Source organism: Chelon labrosus (assembly GCF_963514085.1).
Source record: "Chelon labrosus genome assembly, chromosome: 21".
Lineage (NCBI taxonomy): Eukaryota > Metazoa > Chordata > Actinopteri > Mugiliformes > Mugilidae > Chelon > Chelon labrosus.
This window is the reverse complement of record NC_140354.1, coordinates 12499638-12523038: the sequence shown is the minus strand read 5'-3', so window position 1 is coordinate 12523038 and position 23401 is coordinate 12499638. Positions and strand designations below refer to the sequence as shown.

The 23401-nt window shown below is 42.0% G+C and overlaps 2 protein-coding genes across 2 annotated transcripts; one reads left to right on the top strand and one right to left on the bottom strand.

The window, feature by feature from the left end:
* The first annotated feature begins 3109 nt into the window (after positions 1-3109).
* Positions 3110-8906, top strand: gcdhb (glutaryl-CoA dehydrogenase b). The gene is made up of 12 exons (XM_084569930.1): positions 3110-3202; positions 3682-3799; positions 4653-4685; positions 4809-4949; positions 5094-5156; positions 5437-5607; positions 5717-5846; positions 6649-6865; positions 6947-7050; positions 7132-7257; positions 7460-7620; positions 7752-8906. The coding sequence occupies exons 2-12, from the start codon at positions 3697-3699 to the stop codon at positions 7823-7825; spliced, it is 1323 nt and encodes a 440-aa protein (XP_084426056.1). The 5' UTR covers positions 3110-3202; positions 3682-3696; the 3' UTR covers positions 7826-8906.
* A 7732-nt stretch (positions 8907-16638) lies between these two features.
* Positions 16639-23220, bottom strand: farsa (phenylalanyl-tRNA synthetase subunit alpha). Its single transcript, XM_084570216.1, has 13 exons — positions 23061-23220; positions 22758-22895; positions 22335-22433; positions 22101-22219; positions 20090-20182; positions 19586-19714; positions 19390-19505; positions 19214-19298; positions 19005-19104; positions 18564-18732; positions 18369-18446; positions 17907-18021; positions 16639-17090 (listed from the first exon to the last, which is right to left on the bottom strand). Exons 1-13 carry the CDS (start codon positions 23205-23207, stop codon positions 16985-16987), a joined length of 1494 nt encoding a protein of 497 aa, XP_084426342.1. The 5' UTR covers positions 23208-23220; the 3' UTR covers positions 16639-16984.
* Between the last annotated feature and the right edge of the window lie 181 nt (positions 23221-23401).

The following is a 23401-nucleotide window of genomic DNA, read 5'->3' as shown; positions in this document are numbered from 1 at the left end:
GTGCTACTGCATCACACGCTCTTCTGAAAAGGCATCCACTAACGCTAACAGAGGAACGGTCCAACGGCTCAACGACAGTCAATTAACAACTTAACGGAGAACGAAGCTGCACATCAACAATTTGTTTGTGAATTTCATTGTCTATCGCAGACAGTAGCCCGTGTTCAAGCTTCAGTTACCTTGCAGAAAAGCCTCCACAGCTTAAGCAGAATATCTGTAAGAGGCGTCGGTTGGGAGTCCCGACAAAACACCTGTTGATAGATGGAACTTCCACTTAGATGCCTTCCTTTTCTTTGAACTAGCACCAACAAACCAGACAGAGAAACTGCAACACCAACAAATACTCTTGAAAAAGTCCACATGGACAAGAAAGTAAAAGGTATATCTAAAGAACAAACAGATACGTACATCCATAGAGACTATGTTAAAAGCTATAGACACGTTGACTACGGCATGGAAGAAATTAGCAGTCATGTGGAGAAGCGTTGCACTATGCTAACTTCTGAGGAGCTGAATGAATGTCAGATGGGAGTCTCAAACCTACAAAAACAACTGGAACTGCTCCAAAAAATGAAAATGAGACCATGAAGAAACGCATCTTAAACCAGGAAGGACACAGAAGAAGATGGTGTTTTTTCCATAGAAGGCACCAGAGCCTATTCTGAAGAGATGGAAGATGCAGTCGACATCGTTCACAGAGTTGGAAGGGAGACAGAAAAAACTTTGGCAAGTGCACGATGAGAGGTGCCATATGGAAACATACAAAAGATTCATCGGCCTGTAACGAAGAAGGAATGCGCTTTGCTGAAGACCTGTCGCGGGAGGATTGGTGATCCAGACAGACCATATGGCCAAACCTTGAGCAGGCAAGAAAAGAGGGTAGGAAGGCAGGCTACAGGGGTCCAGCAGGAGAAAACAGGTGACAGCTGAACTTAACCAGCGTACTCAGTGCAAGAGTTCTGATTATGAGACTCACATCTCACAATGTTTCTCTTCTGAATCTACTACGGTTCCTTAAGAAAGACTAAAACAAAAATGGACTAAAACATCCTTTAATGCAAGGGTACTGAAAGACTGTTTTCTTGTTCTTGTTTTGTAAAGGGCAGAAAGCCAACTGTAGCCGACCACTCTGATAAACCAGATGTTTTGGGCTTAACATTGGAGTCATAAGGTCTGAGAGAGGCTGAGATCGAAAAGTGGCTAATGTCTTGTCTCTACTCTGAGGTTGTGCCGGGCACAGTGACACGTTGTACATCTGAGTGTGATGTTCGGAGGTTCACAGTCTGAATATATCCTCTTTGATTGGTTTCTCCTTGTGGCCTCCGCTCTCACTAGTCTCCCCTGTGTCTGGTTAACCCCTCTGCCCATGTGTGCTTATATGTTGTCTGCCTTCCCCTTTTGCTGTTTGTCAAGTCATCTGTTCTGTTAACAATGTCATTTCATCTGTGTTCTTCCCTGGATGTTTTGATTGTATTTTCCCCTCGTGGTTCCATGCCTGTGCTCCCTCCAGTTTCTAGTTATTTCCTTGTGTTTTGACATCTTTTTTGGATTTCTGGATTACCTCTTGTTGAACTCTGTTAGGATTACCTGCCTTGACGACAGCAGTTTTCTTTTCTTTTTTCTGTTATCAAAGTAAGACACATTTAAGAGAATATTCTTATTTCATCCTGCCTCGCCTTCTTGTGTCTATGTGTCCTGCATTTTGGTCCTACCTCACTTTACCTCACCACCACGAAAACGTTACACAAAGTTCATACCTACAAAATCTGTATCTCATATTAGGAGATGATAAAAAAAAATGTTTAAATAACAATCGAATCGTACAAGTGATTCATTTAGTTTGACAACACATTACTGGTGAGATTCTTTAATAAAAGCCAACTAATATTTGCATGTCACTGACTGTGAAACACAATGTCAGTGTTGACTGGCTGTCCACCAGAGCAGGATCAAGTTGTTAAATGTGTGTCTACTGCCATCTCCGGGCAGAGAGAGGACACTACCTCTGTAGTTTTACACCAGCGGAGGGACTTAAACCGTTAGGTCTTCCTAAAGCAACACCTGATAAATACTATGTACCATGGACAAGCAGAATGGGCACTGAAAACTAAACTAAAAAGAAGAATCAATTAAATACAGGCAGTTAGAGTAATATTCCTTAAACACTTACATCCTCTGAAATACAAGGAAGTACATTTCAGACACATCAATTATGTTTACCCCTCAGATGAATTTATTACAAAAAATATATAAATTTGATTTACAGAATTACAATTTATGTAATCACATAAGGTACATTACATTTTTTTTAAATTGTGACAAGCTTCAATACATTTGAAAATCCTTATGACTACCTGAAATCCAAATCCATAAACACAGAATTATTTTCTTACAACAATATATTATTCTGGGTGTAATCTTAACCTTACAATTGTTTTAAATGGGAAGTAACATATATATATAGATCTATATATATAGACATATATATAGATATAGATATATATATTACAAAACAATTTAGGAGGAGTAAACATACATGTTTCTTTAAAAAAAAACTTAAAAGACTTAGTGTATATATCATGTATTATTATATACATATATTATACAGTTAATGATATGCATTGTTATATGTTATTGTGATATGTTAAATAAAGTTTGTTTAAAAAAATACCTCCTTGGAACTGAAAGGCTTTTAATTTGAAAACGGAAGCGAGGTCCACTCCCCCACTAATCAGCCAATCAGAGTCGTGGCCGGAGTGTCCTCGAAACGCCGCTATCTTTAAAGATGATGACTGGACACAAACAAAGAGATAAATAATCTATTTCTGGTTTTTTGTCTCCGCTTTTATATGTGAAGCCTTTACACAGACAAAACAAATCGATGTTTACGCAGGAATAATACATTATATTGTAAGCAACACAGTACAATTATTATAGAACAAGAAACAAAAAAAAGGATACAAACGAGTACATATACGTTCAAAATTAAAACGAGGATTTTAAAGCCTTGCATGTACTTAAAGTCCGGGTAGTTTGTTAATTTAACAGCGCTTTTATTTTTTCACACGCATCATGGCTCGTTCGGGTTGCTTTACGTGATGACGTATGCTCCATGTTTTGACGTTAGGGGTGACAGCGCTGTGTGGACCTGAGGAGCAGAAAGACAAGCCAGGAGCAGGGTTATCCGTCCTATTTAACTCAGGTAAAAGCCCCTCACAGAGCCGTCGCCGTGGGTTTAACTTATATTCTTAACACGCCCTATGCCTACAGTACCATGTTGTTTTGTTAAACATTTAAAAATTACCCGAAATACGAGCTGGCGAGGTCGAGCTAGCGTTGTTAGCTTGTAGCTACAAGTTACCTAACTCTAGTTACCTGAGTTAGCCTAGCTTGGCTATATTTGCAACTGTATGCACCGAGGTCTGTTGACACTGGGACAGCTTATTTCGCAATTTAAAACAGTTTGACGTCGTTTAGAGAGAATGAACCCGCTTGAATAACTTTAAATAACACAATATTCTCAAGACTACTTCCAATCCAACATACTACTACTTCTTCTTCTCTCCAGTTTAGAGACCTTTTTGTATAAGTTCCTGCCTTCCTTCAAGGGTTTACGTTACCACAAATTTTAAGTCATCAATTTAATGAACGTGGATCATAACAGTGTGTTTATCTTTACAGACTTTAACTTCCATCATGGCATTAAGAAGCGCTGTGTGCCGTCTCTTGGTCAACCCTCACAGATGTGCCATCATCTCAGCTTCCAGGGCACAGGGAACTGCAGCACCCGCCAGACGTGGTGAGTACTATGACCACCACCAGCCAGAGAGAGATGTTATTGTGGGAAGTTATAAGGGGAAGTCGCACCACCCACACTGGCATCTGGCCACTCCAAGTGGTTAGTGGCAAGTGCAGCTGTCAGTGGACCACAACAATACAGAATCAGTGTGTGTTGATCAGAACATGAGATAGAGAGTGTTTGGATGATTCAAGCACCGAAAACTGACTGTACACCAAGCTATGTAGACGGAGGAACGTACGACGTGAAGAATCGTTTGACATCCACGGGGGGAAATGTGATTTTTTTATGAGTTTTTAATGTGAAACTGTGCAGAGTTAACTAAATGTTAGGGCTGTTTATCGCAGAGGTCTTCAATAGGAGGTCTACGACCCCCAGGGGGTCCGTGGAGGTACTGCAGGGTTAGACATTTTTTTTATACCCCCCTGCATTTCTTTCCACAAATTTAAGTGTCTTTAAATACACATATACATAAGTAGGGGGTCCCCGCTCCATCTCTCCATCATTTTGGGCGTCCTTGTCCTGGAAAACGTTGAAGAGCCCTGATTTATCGTGTGTTTCTCCACACATCAATCCATTTATGCTCAAGGTAGTTTGTTTCTGCTGCTCCGTAACCTTAATACTGCAACACTTCCTGATTTCCAAAACTACTAGTTGGGCTGAGTAACAAAAGAACTTGTGACGTTAAAAGGCATTCACTTGAACTTTTTATTAGCTATTTGCTTCAACTATGATTGTACTTCTAGATATATATTACTAACTCAAAATGTCACTTGCGTTCCCATGAACTATCTTAGGTAGCGAAAAAACTTTCACGTACAATATTGATAATTTATCTGTCTTTTAACCACAGATGCAGAGAGTACCGAGCAGAAAGTTAAACCAGGTAGGTGGAGACAACTATTCACTTTTGAAACCCTAGATAACGTTTTGAAATTGGACCTTTTACCAGAACATATGTTTTTCCCATGGTAAATGTAACATTGTTCTTACCCTAAACGTCTTACAGCTAAGGTCCAGTTCAACTGGCAAGATGCCCTGGACCTGGAGGGCCAGCTGACAGAGGACGAGATCATGATCAGGGATTCTTTCCGGACGTACTGCCAGGAGAAACTCATGCCTCGTATCCTGCTGGCAAACAGAAATGAAGGTGAGTGCGCGGTTTATACTTTCATTACTATTATTTTTCATTCAGCATTAGACTGTATTTTATTCATATGATGTTTATGATGTTTTTTTAATCTTAAAATAAAGGAGCTCCTGTTTCTTAATCTCTTATTTTTTTTATTTTCAGTGTTCCACAGAGAAATTGTGTCGGAGATGGGGGAGATGGGAGTCCTGGGCCCAACTATTAAAGGTCTGCACGCACACAACTAGACTACGACATGTGTGTTTGTCATAACATTTAAAGTCAAAGCCATGAGGTTTAACAACACATCTATAACAGCTGAATATCTTTCACATAAGTGACTCAAAATAGACTTTGTCCTTGTGATCACTGGACCTGTGTGTGTTGTTTGCTTTTGAGAAATGTGTGTGTTAGTCTGTGACCAGATTACAAAAGTGTGATTCTTTGTCTTTTTTCTGTTTTTTTTTTTTTTTTTTTTTTTTTTAATAATTCTGTGTTTGACGTGAAGGTTACGGCTGCGCTGGGACAAGCTACGTGGCTTATGGTTTGATTGCCAGAGAAGTGGAGCGGGTGGACAGCGGCTATCGCTCAGTTATGAGTGTGCAGTCGTCGCTGGTCATGCACCCCATCAACGCCTACGGCACGGAGGAGCAGAAACAGAAGTTCCTTCCCAAGCTGGGTGAGAAGATTAAACAGCATTCAGCGGTTACCATTCCAGTTTCATTCAGTTTTATCTACCAAGAGATTGGTTGGAGGTATTAATACTTTGCCTACACTGTCACTGGCAGCTCGTGGAGAGATCCTGGGTTGCTTCGGCTTAACGGAACCGAACCACGGCAGCGACCCCAGCGGCATGGAAACCAGAGCCAAGTACAATCCATCCAGTCGCACCTACTCCCTCACTGGCTCAAAGACTTGGTGGGTAGTGTAATAGTAGTAGTGAGAAGTGAAACATATTCTGAAAAAGGTTTTAATATTTAATATTGTACCTGGAAGATCTATTCGCTCTCATGTGTCTCAAAAGCCCCTTTCAGGATTTATGTAACATTCCTCAGCAACAATAGGCACATTTATGTCAATTTATCAAACTCAAAATTATATTATTTTTTTTCGTAGCTGAATCAATATTGCATAGGAACACATTTTATATTCATTCAGTTTCATTAGTTGTCCACTTGGGGGAGCTGTTCACAGCTAAAGCAGTTTTTAAAACTTTAAAACATACACGTAAGCAGGAGTCTAGGATGAACTAACTTCATAAAATAATCAAATATGTTGTTGATCACAGACAAAAACTGGCATGAAATTACATTTAAACTGATTTTGTAAGATATTTCAGAACATATTCTCCTGATTGAAAGATTGCGGCCTGCCACTGCACACTAAAGCTTGGTTTATACTTCCGCAAGGGATCTATGCAGAGAGACTACAGTGGTGTAAGCATTAATGCTTAATACTTGAGTTTATGTTACAGTTGGAGCTATTAAAGTTTGACAGTTACTTTTACTGAAATCACTGCAACACAGAAAAGAGAGAAGACATCTGGGTAGGTGTTTTGTAGGAGGCAGAAGGAGGGAGGATTTTCTGAGCTTGTCCGGCCGCTGAGAGACTAGGACGAGGAAATGCACTTCAGACCAGTCAAAGTTGTCTGCGTGGCTGCAACACAACCATAAATCTGGCTCACGCGTCTCGCTAACGTCTTCTCTAATTGTACCTTCAGGATCACCAACTCCCCAGTGGCAGACATCGCCGTAGTCTGGGCCAAGTGTGACGACGGGAAGATCCGCGGCTTCATCTTGGAGCGCGGCATGAAGGGCCTCTCCACGCCCAAGATCGAAGGAAAGTTCTCCCTGAGAGCGTCGGCCACGGGGATGATCCTCATGGACGAGGTGGAGGTTCCTGAGGAGAACTTGCTGCCTAACGTCTCCGGCCTGGGGGTGCGTGAAGTGACTGCATGAACCCACTTACGCACTACAAACATAAACACAAGCTCATCAGACCTGTCCTGTTGCTTCCAGGGTCCTTTCGGCTGCTTGAACAACGCCCGGTACGGCATCGCGTGGGGCGCTCTGGGCGCTGCGGAGTTCTGCTTCCATGCTGCTCGTCAGTATACTCTGGACAGGTCAGATGGCTCAAATGATTATCTTTAGTTGAGTTTGATTATTTATTGATTAACATAATGTTGTTTTTTTGTTTTTTTTAGAATTCAGTTTGGGGTGCCGCTGGCGAGAAATCAGCTGATGCAGAAGAAGATGGCTGACATGTTGACAGAGATCACCATCGGCTTGCAGTCCTGTCTGCAGCTGGGCCGACTCATCGATGAGAAGAAGTAAGTGAAGGGTATGGCTTGCTGTCCACATTAATTCCAGCTTTGTTTTGCTACCTGGAAGCTCATCACCCCACATGGGACAAATATGAGCAGAAAAACAAATTTATTATTTAGTTTTATTCAGATTATTACAGGAATACTTACTCGAGTCATAGTGTCACCCCTCACTGAAAAATAATGCCGAACCATTGTGGCTCAACAGAGCTTCCCCAGAGATGATCTCCATGCTGAAGAGGAACAGCTGCGGTAAAGCCCTGGACATCGTCAGGCAGGCCAGAGACATGCTGGGCGGAAACGGCATCGCGGACGAGTACCACATCATCCGCCACGTCATGAACCTGGAGGCCGTCAACACGTATGAAGGTAAGAAACACAGAAACCTGCCCTGTGCTGTTGTTTATAGTATACTTGGCCGAGAGACCTTAATCTTTAATCTTTAATCTTTGTTTCACGCCAGAGAGATTGAATTCATGAACATTCGTCTCCTCTTCCAGGTACTCACGACATCCACGCTCTCATCCTGGGCAGAGCCATCACGGGGTTGCAGTCCTTCACTTTTGGCAAATAGAAAACACAGAGAAGCTACAACAAGAATAAAACTCGCACAAACTTTTCGGATAATTTCTACAAATTGTCATCTGTATAATGAATGTTTCCTCTCAGGTTTGTAGAAAATATGTTTGAGTGCTTCATTTCGAGAGGACACACGTGTGGACTGTTGCAGAGTGTAATCAAGAGAAAAGAAACATTTCTCAAGAGAGCTATTTTTCTATTCCCGGTCACAGCAGTAAGCGGTTATCTCTTTCACTGTGGTAACAGTTTGGAGGTTAATGCAGAACAGTTATGATGCTACACTTGTCATATCCCATAACACTTGTTTTAATTGTGTTGTCTGCGTAAGATGTAATCTTACTATTGTAAGATGTAGGTGCACTTTAAAAGCTCCAACATTAAGCTGTTATAATGTTGCATGGTTTGCCCGAGGTCAAAGATGTCAATTAGAGCTTCGAATAAATAAATAAATAAAAGCGTTTTGAAATGTCTGCGGGAGATTGAAGTTCAGTATTATTAGTGAGAACAACGACAGGAAAAACACTGATAGCCGAAGAAGGATTGTCCTATTACTGATTATTATCAATTCCATCACTAAGCAAGAAACAAATAATACGGTTTGAAATATATTTTACATGCAAAAACTTGGAACTGACCGCAGAGCATGACTACATGTTCTCACAGAGAAAACACCAGAATTACTGAATTTAGACAAGGTTTATGTGTTTCTGAAAGCTATTTTAATACAAGAAATAACTAAGGTACATAGTTTCCCTCACATCTCCTTCTCCAGGATAGTTGAGGAACCCTACAAAATGATTTCACTGTTCATCATATAATCCCTCGGCTGATGTGAGGCTGGGTGCGTCGGCCGCTGAGCAGATAAAGACCTCCAGCTTCATTTCTTTGAAGAGGAAGGAATTATAGAAGCGTTAAATCCTCGGCTTCATGTTCTACATGCTGTTACATAAGGAAGCTGCTTTTCCTTTTCCTGTGTGTTTGACCAGTGCGCTTTTCATGTTTTGGGTACTAACGGTCTCTTGCGTCAGGGAGGACAGAGGCTGGATTGATGGCTCCCTACTTATTTGAAATTAACTCACTGAAAGAAAGATGGCAGATGCAGGCGTGAGCTGCAGCAGCTCTGTTGGTCTAATACTTAATAATTAGGAGGCTTTTCATCTCAAATCATCATCTGGATTATAACCCCGGCTGGTTACAAATGAGTCATAATCATCACTCCTCAACGCCTTTGGCGAACATGCTAATTCTCCGACTACAAACCAAAATACAGGATTATGATTCATGATTTTTGGACTCGTGGGTGTGCAGCATTCGTGAGGCAGCTTCGGTTTCAAATGAGGCCTTAAAAAGGCTTTGGTTTGTCAAAGTTGTCTCGATCCGGCCCCGATGTTCCTTCTTCATGTAGGTAGGTTGGGCTCTTTCCAACTGTGCCGTATCACTTCCGCATCCCACAAGAGCATTAAGGTGTTTTGATGTTTGCAAAACATCTTAATTATAATGTATATGTGCAAACCAAACAAGTCATCCATCAATCACTTCTATCCTTTTTTGTCTCTCTTGTTTTTCTTCCAGACTCAACATGCACCAAATAACACTATAAAACCTCATGTGTTTTGTAGATGTTCTGTACTAATTGTTTTGTCATTGCATGTTAAATGTTGACCTGAACAAGGTTTTGGTCACAAAAGCACATATGTGTACAGTACAGACCTAATAATAGGCCCACAACTCAATAAGGTGCCAAGAAAGGTTAAGACAAGTTCACTGCGTCCAGCTGGGGATCAGGCCCTCTAGTACTCAGAGTTTGTTCAGTTCAGAAGAAATTGTGGCACAAGCTCTGACGCTTAACCACCATTTCTGTACATGGAGTACGCACTGCTGCACCGAAGCGGGATCAACAAATCTAAGACTTTCAGCTGCTTAGTTTTCTATTTACCAGGAGTCTTGCGGATCAAAAAACTGAGAAACTGATTCAGTTTGGCACCCTCCCTCAGTGCCTGGTAAAAGGTCTGGAAAACTGGATCAGTAAAAATAGCCGTGAGGGCATCGGAAAAGGCTTGACTGATTTCCAACGAGGCGGCTTCTCGGGAAATTTAAGGAATTAAGGGCGGCGAAGCCGTGCGTAAAGACGCGCGAGTAAAGCTGCGCTGAGCCGAGCCGAGCGGCGGCGTGTGGACAGAGCTGGTATTTTACAACTGCTGGCAGGACGCACACACACTCCACTTGAGCATAAAGGTCTGAGCAGGAGGCAGCAGCTCCAACACCTTCCAGCACAAAAGGACCCAACAGATCAACACTGCTGCGCTAAGAATCACTCAGATGGATTTAAAGGTTGAAAACAAGGTAAAGAATTCAGGGTGTCCGTGGAAAGTGTCATAGGTTCTTAAATTATTTATTTTGACATATTTGTTTTGCTTTCTTTGCAGAATTTTACATTTTTCTGCAGAATGGTCCAATTATAAGTGATCATCACCATCATCATCATCATCGTCCTCATCATCACTGAACCATGAATGGGTATAACATCTCTGGGTGGAACTCCTCTGATGAAGGACACGCTTACCCGTTTTCAGCCACAACGGAGGACCCTATGTTCAAGCAGTACAAACCTGCAGTGAAAGAGCTCATCCCTTTACCAAAGGCGGTGATCTACCTGCTCATGGCCGCACTGGTGGTCGTTGGAGTTGCCTACGCCATCATTGGACATCTCATCAAGGACCTGGCCATTGACATAGCAGGTACTTCTTACATGTAATTTAAATATTAACAGTCAGTCACTATTTAACATACACATTTGATTAAAAGTGAAATGTAGCCTGTGGATTACAGTTTAATTGTTGAAGGTGTTTAAAACAGTATTTTTAATAGATCTGTCAATTTGATGTTTAATACAGTAGAAGTCTATCTTTATATTTCAAGTGTAAGTCATCTACTTTTTGTTATCTGTTAATTTAAACATTTGTGAATTACCTTCAGCTAATTTGACCATCCACTTTTTAAACAAACCCTTTTCATTACTTTTAGCCAAGCTTTAAAATTGTGCACTTAGCCTATTCATTTCAAATAATGTGAGTTCACCATTGCCCTGTACATTTAACTGTTTATGCCAATTCATTTTATTTGATCGGTTAAATCTCAATTAGCTGCGCAATTTGTCAGCTAGGAAACTTTGGATCTAACCTCCATGAATTACCAGTGCCTCATACTATTTATTTATTAGTGTTAACTAACCTTTACATTTTGTTATTCTACCAGAAATACAGCTGCTTATCCATAACGTTTAGCTAACTAAATCACCCATTTGGCTAACTATTTTAGCTATTTTAGCGACCTGTAGCAATCCAGTTGCACCATTTACCCATTAGCGTACTTTAACTTTTTTTTAAGTTGTTCACTTAATAATTGAGTCTAATGTTATTTCACCATTTACCTACAGCATTGTACTGTTGTGGCGATTTCACACATTTGGCTACTACTTTAGGAGTTAACTGTAACTTTACCAGTGGTTCATCCATTTAGTTCTTTACTGAATGTTTAATTTGTTCATGTATTCATTTTTTATTTAACTTCACTGTTTAGTCAATACTGTATAATAACTAATTACACATTACTTCTAGCTGAGTATTTTAAACATTTATCAAAAAAAAAAAAGACAGCTAAACATAGCCATTAGCAACATAGCCATTAATTCACAAATAGTTTTGTTAAATAATGTATTTACACATTACTTTAGCTCTACAATTTTTTTACCTAATGTTATTTCACCGTTCTCTCCGTGCACATAATCTGTCTCAATTGCTTATTTGTCACTTTTAGCCAGCTATTTCACCCATTTGGCTTTAGCTGTTTATCTGTTAGCTAGTTTGTCTATTAGCCTACTTAAAACTTTATGAGTCACCAATGGCTAAACAATTAAGTTGCTTAGTATTAAGTTTTAGCTATTTAAGAAAATAATAATGTTGTTTTAGCTAATGTTCACCATTCACCCCAGTTAAATGAACAGTTTCAACTGCTTCATTTAGCTGCACCATTAGCCCACTTTAAACTTTAACCTCGTGAATTATCTGTGGCTAATCCAACTAGTTATTCATTATATTAGCATACTTTTTTAACTCAGCTAATGTTATTTCACCCTTTAACTTAACAATTTCAGCTATTCATTAGCATACTTTTAATGCCAACATTTATGAATTTCCATGACTAAACCAGCTTGTCATTTGTTTATTACTTTTGGCTAGTGTATTAAATTATTTTGGGAAAAGTTATTTCAAAGTTATATCCATTAGCAACATTTAGCCTAGCTGCACCATCAACCATTTGTCCAATACTTTCTCTAACAGTTATCTATTACTTTTGTTTAGACTGTATGTTGGGTCCGCCTGGTGACGAAGAAAAGGACAAGGAGACGAACAAGCAAGTGGCCTCCAGCCATCCTCCTTCAGCGCATCCGTTCGCCCACAATGCCTTCCACGTGTGGGACCAAGATGATGTGGTCATTCCCCTAACTCACGACGAGAGCCCCCAGGCCAGCCCGATGCTGCTGGCTGCCATCCCCTACATGCCCTCCTTCTTCCCACACTCACACAGCCCAACGAGCCACTACTCTCCACAGCCTTTCTCCAACAGCCCAGGCCCAAGCAGGGAGCTCAGCATCCCCCGGGACTTCTGACTTGTTTTTCATGAACAGCTTTGGTAGCTAGCATCATAGACCGTCTGTGAGCTCAGATGCTTTGGAGATGTGGCTGTAAGGAGATCAGTTGAATCCCCCTCTCATGTTCTCCTTTACTGCCAGCAGATACTGGGAAACCGACTCCATTGACTACGCAGAGTCTCTTGACATGTTAAGGGATTTGTCAGTATTATGTGAGAGGACTTAAGACTGTTGTCTCACTCACAAGTCACATAGAGAAAAGTCAAAGCCGACAGTCCGAGAAGAGGAATTCATAGACAGGTTTAGAGGAGAAGATCAGTGGATATTATCTCCATGTGCCTGACCTTCAATGTTCATCGTTAGATGATGTTTAATAGAGTACAAAAAGCTTGCTGTCTTTTTTTTTTTTTTGGATTAAATAAAGTTTTTTAAAATGTAATGCAGTATAATAGAGGAGCTACAGTATGGTCAGCTTGATTTGTCCTGGCAGCATGAGACTGAAAGATTGTCCATCTGTTGCACCATCATAATCCACCTGTGCAACAAGAGATTATCTGTAAGGTCATTTTATTTATTTGTTTCCCAGCATGATGCGTGTGTCACTTGTGAAAGTAATTTTACTTCTGTAACCCTCAACTCGTGTTCCGCGAAGGAAAGGTGCAGTAGGCACGTAAATCCTGACATCAACAAAGCTGCTTTCGAGCTGTAAACACACCAGCGGGCCATCTCAACACACCTCAGTAAAATGTTATTTCAAGACACTGAGGGATTAAAGTAAGAGGAAGACTTAACAGGAGTCCCAGGAACTCCCCAGGAACATACACAGGACGCCTTAATCCTGCAGCCTTTATCGCAGGTGTCGCACGCGCTCGTGGAATCACCCTGTCTGGGATGAAGAGCCAAACAATGCAGCTTATTCAAATACACAACAGCTTGAAGACTTACGAGGAAGAGGGGCATATTTTAATCACATCTTGTTTTGCAGCTTTTAAAACGTATTTAATCATTTCTGACTGACTTCTGTTTAAAATGTTAAATATAGTCCTGAATCTATGGAAGCACGTTTTTCTACCATAAAAAAAAGGTGTCATCATAATGAGAAACATTCTTATAGCGAGGACTTAGAATCTTAAAATCAGGGAATGGTAATTAAACCTCAGAAACTTTTTATTATTTTGTTTTAAACAATTCAATAAAAACACATTTTAAATGCTGATCTACAAAATCCCACATTTTCCCAAGTTTGAAACAAGTGATACGATTCTGGGAAGTTTTAAACATTTAAAAGAAACCTGGGCAAAGAAACTGTTCATATTTACAGCTTCTGTACAGCCAACGTCACGTACCTCCTGTCGCTACAGCTTAGTGGGTTAATTCGAGCACTGAATGTTAGTCTGTAAATAGTCTGTTTTTTTAGATGAGGATTTATGAAAAGTCATTCTGTGGGATGAAGGATAAAATGCAACTTTTAAAACAATATATCTGTATTTTGAACATTTGTTTATATGTTCTTATCAGTGTACTGAATATAAAGCAGCTTTTACATGGTTTTACATGTAGTAAATACTATAAGTGCTAGTCTATGTATTCTTTCTACTCATATCGATGTAGAAAGCAAAGCAGTTCAACAGGTTGTTTATTAGGGTGTTTTAAAGGTCACTCGAAAGCATCTTTGCCTTTGCTTCCAGTAATAATAGCATAACTGTTTGCCTTTATTGGCCTATTTTAGGTGTCTGTCCGTACCTCATGACCTCATGGTGTCACACGTTCCGCTGAGGTCATGACCTCGTAATGCTGTCTCCAGTTGGCTGGTTTCAAATAGACCTCTAGAATCACGACACCTGGACATGGCCAAGGGGGGCATGGCCTTTCTGTTCTTGATGATGACATCGTGATGACATCATGATGACATCATCAAGTTGCCAACGGGAGTCTTTAAATAGGAGCTGTTCACTAATAATTTCGAGGTTGGACCTTCCAGCCCAGCCTCCTCTGCTGATCAGCCCACTGGGCTGCAGGTGGAGGCCCTAGCCTCCCCAAGACACCAAGCTCACGCTATACGGTGTATCCCTCAGCCAATCAGTGGAAGGCTGTTATAGTGCTTTTATACTATAATGATGTGGGTTTTTCGCCGGGATCTCCGGTTTGCTCCTGCAGCCAAAAAAAACGGGAGTCTTGACATCATGATGACATCATCAAGTTGCCATCATGATGTCAAGACTCCCCTTGGTAGCTTGATGATGTCATCATGATGGCTCCTGTTGGTCGCATGCCATCATGATGACATCATCAAGTGAACGGCTCCTATTTAAAGACCCCCTTTAGTAACTTGATGATGTCATCATGATGACTTGATGATGTCATGATGACTTGATGATGTCATCATGACATCATGATGTCATGATGACATCATCAAGTTACCAACGAGAGTCTTTAAATAGGAGCCGTTCACTAATAGTCTCGAGGTTGGGCTGGAGGCGTGAACCTCGCCCGCTGACAATCAGCCCACTGGGCTGCAGGTGGAGGCCCTAGCCTCCCCAAGACACCAAGCTCACGCTATACGGTGTATCCCTCAGCCAATCAGTGGAAGGCTGTTATAGTGTCTCTATACTATAATGATGTGGGTTTTTCGCCGGGATCTCCGGTTTACTCCTGCAGCCAAAAAAAACAGGAGTCTTGACATCATGATGACATCATCAAGTTGCCATCATGATGTCAAGACTCCCCTTGGTAGCTTGATGATGTCATCATGATGGCTCCTGTTGGTGGCATGCCATCATGATGACATCATCAAGTGAACGGCTCCTATTTAAAGACCCCCTTTAGTAACTTGATGATGTCATCATGATGACTTGTTGATGTCATCATGATGACATCATCAAGGGAACGGCTCCTATTTAAAGACCCCCTTTAGTAACTTGATGATGTCATCATGATGACTTGATGACGTCATGATGACATCATGATGTCATGATGACATCATCAAGTTACCAACGAGAGTCTTTAAATAGGAGCCGTTCACTAATAGTCTCGAGGTTGGGCTGGAAGCGTGAACCTCACCCGCTGACAATCAGCCCACTGGGCTGCAGGTGGAGGCCCTAGCCTCCCCAAGACACCAAGCTCACGCTATACGGTGTATCCCTCAGCCAATCAGTGGAAGGCTGTTATAGTGTCTTTATACTATAATAATGTGGGTTTTTCGCCGGGATCTCCGGTTTACTCCTGCAGCCAAAAAAAACGGGAGTCTTGACATCATGATGACATCATCAAGTTGCCATCATGATGTCAAGACTCCCCTTGGTAGCTTGATGATGTCATCATGATGGCTCCTGTTGGTCGCATGTCATCATGATGACATCATCAAGTGAACGGCTCCCACTTAAAGACCCCCTTTAGTAACTTGATGATGTCATCATGACATCACTTGATGATGTCATCATGATGACATCATCAAGTGAACGGCTCCTATTTAAAGACCCCCTTTAGTAACTTGATGATGTCATCATGATGACTAGATGATGTCATCATGACATCATGATGACATCATCAAGTTACCAACGAGTCTTTAAATAGGAGCCGTTCACTAATAGCCTCGAGGTTGGGCTGGAAGCGTGAACCTCGCCCACTGGGCTGCAGGTGGAGGCCCAGCCTCCCCAAGACACCAAGCTCATGCTATACGGTGTATCCCCCAGCCAACCAGCGGAAGGCCGCCATAGTGCCCCTACACCATAACAATGGGCACATTGTGCCCATGTGGGCTTCCCTCCGGGACCTCCGGTTCGCTCCCGCGGCCAAAAAAAATACACATTAGGTCAATTGATGTCTCTAAAATTGGCCGTGTGGTTAGGGTGTCAGTGTTGTTGGTCTCTTTGTTAGCCCTGTGATAGACTGGCGACCTGTCCGGGGTGCACTCTGCCTCTTGCTGAGGGAAACCTCATGATGCAACACTCTGCTGCTGCTGAGGTCGTGACCTCATAGTGTCACACGCTCCCCCTCCTAAAAAGCCCAGCCTGCTCTAATTGGTGAGCTAGGTGGGCATTATACAAATGCTTTACAGAAGAAAATGGTGGGCACCTCAGGAGCAGCCTCTGTAGCAGAGTGACTCTCCTTGGAATCTTTGTGATCTGTAACTTTTTACATGCCCGTAAAAGCTAGAACATGCTAAAAAGAAAGCAAAAAACTTGCGGTAACTGGAAAAGTTGTTTTATTTAGGCTGCATTACAATCCTAAAATTGTATTACTTTCCTGTACAAGAAGCTCCCTTGCTGTAGTAACTGGGGCCGCTATGCAAAAAGAAAAAACAATAGCTCACACCGATATCCTGCACAGCAGCAGCCTGTGGAGTTCATAAAAATGCTGCTACAGTGTGTTAAAGCCCCTTGGAAAATATCTTGAGATCTGTCTGAAGCATTATATGGAAAAAAAGAGTGAGACACAGAACCGAGGCGTCAAGAAGAAAAAATGGGTCCATCCATAGTATTGATAATGATAGCTGGGTGAAACTCAGGAGTCCAGTAGACATATTGGACTGTCGTAGACCATCTGTAGGTTCACCTTGTGTCCCACCAGCTCTCTGATGTTGTTGATGCCGTATTTAATCATGGTGGGCCTGTGGGACAGAGAGGAGGACTGAGTGAGCGACAGTTTTTGTTGTGCAAAATGCAGCCGTAAAAAAAAAAAAAAAGCCAGAGTGTTTATGTGGTGTTTAGCAGATGAGAGCAAAAACAACAGAAGGAGGATTACACAGCGTGGATTAGAGGCTCTCACAGATCCCAGCTCATTAGAGGTGACAGTGATCCCTAGTTAAAACTCAAATATAATGAGATTTAAACACAAAGTGTCCAATGATCCAACGTAGTGTGACATGCAAATGACCCAAGATGAAGCTCAAACACAAAGATGATGTCCTACAACCTGCGCTACTGGTATGAAATGGTAGACACTTCCTGTCTCATACGTGTGAACTGACTGAAGATTTGTTAATGTTTGCTGCCTTATTTCTGAACTTGAAGAGCTCGTTTCTGAGTTGAAGAGTTCATTTCTGAACTGAAGAGTTTGTTTCTGATCAGAAGAGCTCGTTTCTGATCTGAAGGGCTCCTTTTTTAACTGAAGAGCTTGCTTCTGAGCCAGAGTTCGTTTCTGAACTGAAGAGCTAGTTTCTGAACTGAAGAGCTTGTTTCTGAGAAAAGAGTTTGTTTCTGAACTGAGAGTTTGTTTCTGAACTGAGAGTTTGTTTCTGAACTGAAGAGTTCCTTTTTGAACTGAAAAGCTTCTTTTTGAACTGAAAAGCTTCTTTTTGAACTGAAGAGCTCATTTCTGTTCTGAAGAGCTCCCTTTTGAACTGAAGCGCTTGCCTCTAAACTGAAGAGCTCGTTTCTGATCAGAGGAGCCCTTAAGCTGAGGGGAGTTTAGATTGTGTGTTCACCTTTCCAGAGACAGGCCCCAGGCGATCACGGACACATCCTCAGGGAGACCCATGGGCAGCAGCATCTCTGGTCTGAAGACCCCAGAGTTTCCTACTTCCACCCACTTTTTTAAACCTGCATGTGTGGGAAAGAAAATGTATTATATACAGTTGGTGGAAGAGTTAAAATCACAAACTAGAGCCACTTTACACATTCAGTTTGCCAAGTAAGATTTGGACACACAAAAAAAGCTGTCATGGCATTATCTTAGAATGCAAAATACTTTGTGAAATTTAAGAGCTAATCTGCAGCTAATGAGATCTGAACGCTTTGTTTTCACAATGAAACTGCTATGTAGGTTAGCTGCCACATACCAACAGAAAAACGAGAGGAAAATATAATCTGTTGGTGGAAACTAAGCCGTATGTGGACGTAAAACCAGTTAGACATATAGGAAACAGATGATCTGAGATGCTCTGTACCTTCATGGTAGCTGAACACTTCCATGCTGGGCTCTGTGTATGGGTTGTATGCCGGCTTGAAGCGTAGTTTGGTAATTCCTAGAAGAGAAAAAAAATTATTGAATGTCTGAAGACTTTAAGCAGAGTAGTATGGACTGATATTATTTCCGAAACAATGCTGAAAGCCAGTTCCTTGTATCATCTGTGCATGCTGACCTAATTTGGTGAAGAACTGATGCAGGACACCCATGAGGTCTCCTAGCGTCAGCCCGTAGTCGGCCACCACACCCTCGATCTGGTGGAACTCAGCTAGATGGGTGGCATCCAAGGTCTCGTTCCTGAACACCCGGTCGATAGAGAAGTACTTGACAGGTTTGAACTTCTCCTGGTGGACGGAAAGGTGAACAGAAGGAGAGAGAGCAAAGCTTCGTGATTATTATTAGGAACATTACGCCCACGTCGGACATGTGAGTCTCTTCTTTCCACAAGAGTTTGTAATCTCTGTGCAGGATTTACTCCCATTAAAGCCTGGCTCTTGGTCAGCTTTCCAACCTGGAGTCCAGAAAAACTGTGGTGTGTTTAAGGCGCATGTCTAAAGATTAATTCAAAAGACAAATACTGGCGTCCTTGTTGTTTGGGACAAATCGTGTAACTCACCTGTTGTGCAAGTTTATATAGCATGCGGGCGCTGACTGCTGTAGTGTGAGTGCGGAGTAGGTTTTTCTGAGCGTCTTCTATTTTCCAGTCGTATTTGTACCTGAACACAGGAAAAAAAAATTAGCCATATTTGTTAAAGAATCATGTGAGATGCTGCGCACACCAACTCTAATGTTACTACTCATGATGGTAGTTTGATTATGTCTCACCCTTGTGAACCATAGCCTCCTTCTGAGTGGACCTTCTTCACTCTCTCCAGGTAATCCTGAGGGAACTCGTGGGCGAGCGCCGGGTCTGAAAAACGATGATCGGTTTGAAAGATCAGAAATGTCTTGGGTTGGACTCAGACGGAGAATTTGTATGAGACAAGAGAGTCTTTGCTCACCAGACAGGAAGAAGGTGTCGTGCTGGTCCCTGGCCGGGTGCTGCTGAGGCTGGAACAGGGAGTCGAAGTTCCAGAAAGAGCTTTCGATGAAGTTGTTGGTCGGCATCTCTGTGAAACTACGGAAAGAAAAACAGTTAATGTTGCGTGTTTTTAATGAGAACGTGAATGTGAGACGTGTCTTTTCACAGCTGCTCACCCCATCTCCAGGAAGATCTGCCTGAACTGTGATCGCACCTTCATCAGCGGGTGCAGGTGGCCGCAGTCGGGAGCCACGCCCATGGCCTCAAAGTTGTACGGCTTGAACGTCTTCTCTTTCCAATTGCCACTGCAACGCGACACAAGAAGACTATTAGCCCACACTCATATATCACACAGATCAGGTATAACATAACAGGGCAAGAGCATCAGGGACTTTGAACTTTTATACTTTATTAGTATATTTCAGGACAATCTGCAGCCTTACTCCAGTCCATATGAACCCTGAGCTTCAGTTACGTTGCTACGTTAAATCATTCTTTTTGTCCTGCCCTGCCTTTAGGACTAAGTCCATGTCTTTGGACTTGTCCCCATTTTTGGGCAGATGTTTCTCTGTGTCCTCAGTCTGAGACCTGCACGCTGTCACTGACTGACACAGGGAGGTTGATGGGACACATGTTCCAGTTTTGTATTTAAAAAAAAAATAAAAAGAATTATTACTCACGTGGCAATCATCTCTGGGGTGAGCTCCGTCTCCTGCTTGCTGACGGTGGTGCTGAAGGAGCTGCCTTTACTGATCCAGTAAGACTTCACCGTCCTAAAGATATAAATTACAACGACTTTACGCAAGCTTAAAGCTAGAACAGAATACAATGCAGAGTTTTCATCCATCCATTTCTGCGCGCTCATCCGAAGTTGGGTTGCGGTGTGTGAGGGAAATTCTCAAATGTCACTTAATATTTTGATGTGTATGTTGATGTTGATGTGTATTTTGTGGATACATTAGATTGTATGTAGAGTGGAAGCTTGTGTCTTGGACAGAAGCTCTGCCTTATGATAATCATGTGGTTGCAAGGTATGAATGGATATGTTGTCGTATGCTCCATTGTATAATATGTCGTGAGAATTAACAGAAGGAGTTCATCCTGAAGGGGGTATTTGAAGTACCCTTTTCTGTGTTCATGTGTTCTGGAAATAGGTCACTGTATACCACACAATAATGGTTAAAGTGTAGGAGAAGTTTTATGCGTGTCATGAGGCGTATGTTGAGATGTTAGTACAATGTGCTGTGTCAAGTCATATGCAATCTTATGACGTAACTACAGCTATGAACATTGTTTAGGCTTTTATAAAAGCTGAGGAGAGACTGCCTCTCTTCAGTCATCATCTATGCGTTGCAATAAATATTGAGGCCCAACTTGGTATTTTGACCAGCTCTCATCTGCACTGGACAAGCGACTGATTTTCAGTTACCACAACAGGTGGCAGAAGTCTAATCAGGGTATTCGAGACCTCCCTCTCCCTAGTCCCTAGCTCTAGATTCCCTAGATCCCAGCCGCAACCCCTAGTTCCCCTCAGGGGATCCCAATGTGTCCCTTTGTCACAACAAATAAGGCCTACTTTAATATAAAGTGAACTAAATATTATATCCATCTCCCATTCCTACCAGTTAAAGTAAGAAACCAAGGGAGTTTCATTTTCCAGCTAGTTGATAGAATCAAAAAAAATGTTTTCTGAGTCCATAAACATCATTAGCAATCTAAACATACGTGGAATCACAGTGGCTGGACTCTCAGCGCTAAAGCAGCTGTGATGGAAAGACTCCTGGCTGACAGGCTGAGGCATAAAAACTTAAGTGTACATGTAGATTTTTATCCAAAATGCCACACGAGAATATGCATTTGTTTAAAATTGTCTGTGAAAAAAAAAGCTTTTATATGCTCTGAGAATATTTCGTGACAGGATAAATCTGTCCCGCAAGAGAAGGACGCTCAGTTGTTCCCGCTTTATAAATATGTAGCGCGATTACTAGTTTATGGGAGATTTCGTCCAGAGTATAAGAGGATTTCGGGGGAATATGCAACATGGTGTCCATCCAGAGAATCTTTTCGTCATCTACGACCAAAATCCAAGTGTCCTCGTCTGCGGTGCAACAAACCTTAGTTGACCGTGGTTAATCCGTGCAAATACACTGCACACACACCATGTGAAGTTAATGCAGCCTTATTCCTCAATAATGACCGGTGTCTTTAATTACCTTTATATGGCACACTTTCCTGCCACTGCTTCAAACAACACAGCAGTGAAATGTTCAGGGTTTGAGTAACAACCTGAGCTTTGAGCGGGTCTCTACACTCACTGATGTCAGGGCAGAAATCAATCAGCTTGATCCAGATTAGGCATTATTTCTCTCAAGTCATGACACGCACAGACAACAAACAGCTGTTCCTGCTTCTGATTCATTAGAGACGGTTTTCTTTTGATGCCACGGGCAAAGGTTTCTGACTTTCAGTGTTCTTTAAGTTATAAATGGAAAGTTATATTTCCTTTATTTGGTCTGAACTGAGGGTTTTTTTGATCCGTTGCTTCCCGTCGCTTGATAAAAACTTCACCAGACCACTGACTAAAACATTTGTTCTATTTGAGCTGATTTGTGAAAGGAAATCTTTTCCTCCCACCAACTAGCAGACTCAGCACACATTCATACTGTTATGCATAAATGTCTGAGGACTTACACTTCAGAGAGCAGCTTTCTCTTCTTCAGCTCGTTCCTTTCTTTCTCCTCCAGCTCAGTGCTGTTGCCTTTCTGCACCTGAAGCAGCTTCTGTCTGACCTGATCTTCTATGCTCTCCATCTGAAGGCCGAAAAAAAACGAACACACACACACACACACACAAAATCACATCAATGAGAACGGGACTGCCTCAAGAAAAAGCCACTGAAGCAGGTCGATATGAAGGAACACTCACAGTCTTGAATATCCTGGGGCCGCCCTCGTGGGCCTTGTCCAGTCGGATCCACTTGTTGGACATGGCCTTGCTGAAGCCGATCTTCCCAAAGGACAGTTTCTACACAGGGGGGGAAAAAAAGTAGCGTCACTAAACCGTCACCTGGTCTGGTCTGGTCTAGGTGGGTGCTACGTGTCTAAGTAACAACCACATGAATGCCTGGTCCAGAGGTTTTGAAGCAGAACATTGAATTGTCACAAGATGATCAATGTTATTAACTTCTTCTGTGAGTGGTTTTAATGTTGTGGCTGATCGTTATATATTCTGATTGATGTTTTGGGGCATGTAAACACATTTATCTCATATTTTTCTTCAGTGTCCATGTAAACAACTAAGTTTAAACCTAGTATAAACCTTCATGATCCGTCCACCTGAGGCACTCACCATGAGCTCACTCTGGGCCAGACCCTCCGGGGGGATGGAGCTGAAGACCCGGGCTTCATGACTGCCCTGCTCGGCTATCTCGGTGCCCTCCCCCGTCAGCTCCCAGTGCTTGGAGGAGCGCAGCTCGGCTGAGATGACCTGGACAGCAGGGAACAAACACACCTGTCACCTGGGACTCATCGTTAACTACCTCGGAGCTGCATTTTAATTAATTCGCTGTCAGCTTTATCTGACGTCCTTATTGCATCAGTCAAAATAACTGACAGCGTTGACTTCCGCCGCCTCTCAGCCCAAGAAACTCACGTCGCCAAGAGCCTGCAGACTCTTCACGGCTCCGACGATGACCTGGTGGTCCACCCCAAGGCTGGTCGCCACATCCACGCTGTCCACGCCGTCGTCCGCCTTCTCAACACGCTGTAGGAGAGTCTCCACCACACCGGTGTCCGCCATCTTGGAGCCCTGTGTAACCCGAAAGAGACCGGATGTGACGTTGTTTTCCCCAGAGCTCGACTAGCGAGCGTGGCAGTTTAAAAATATATATTTTAAGACTTATTAATTTTTTATTATTATTATAATATTTATAAATAATAAACATATAAAATAAAAATACATTAAAATAAAAACGTTACAAAAAATATTAAAAC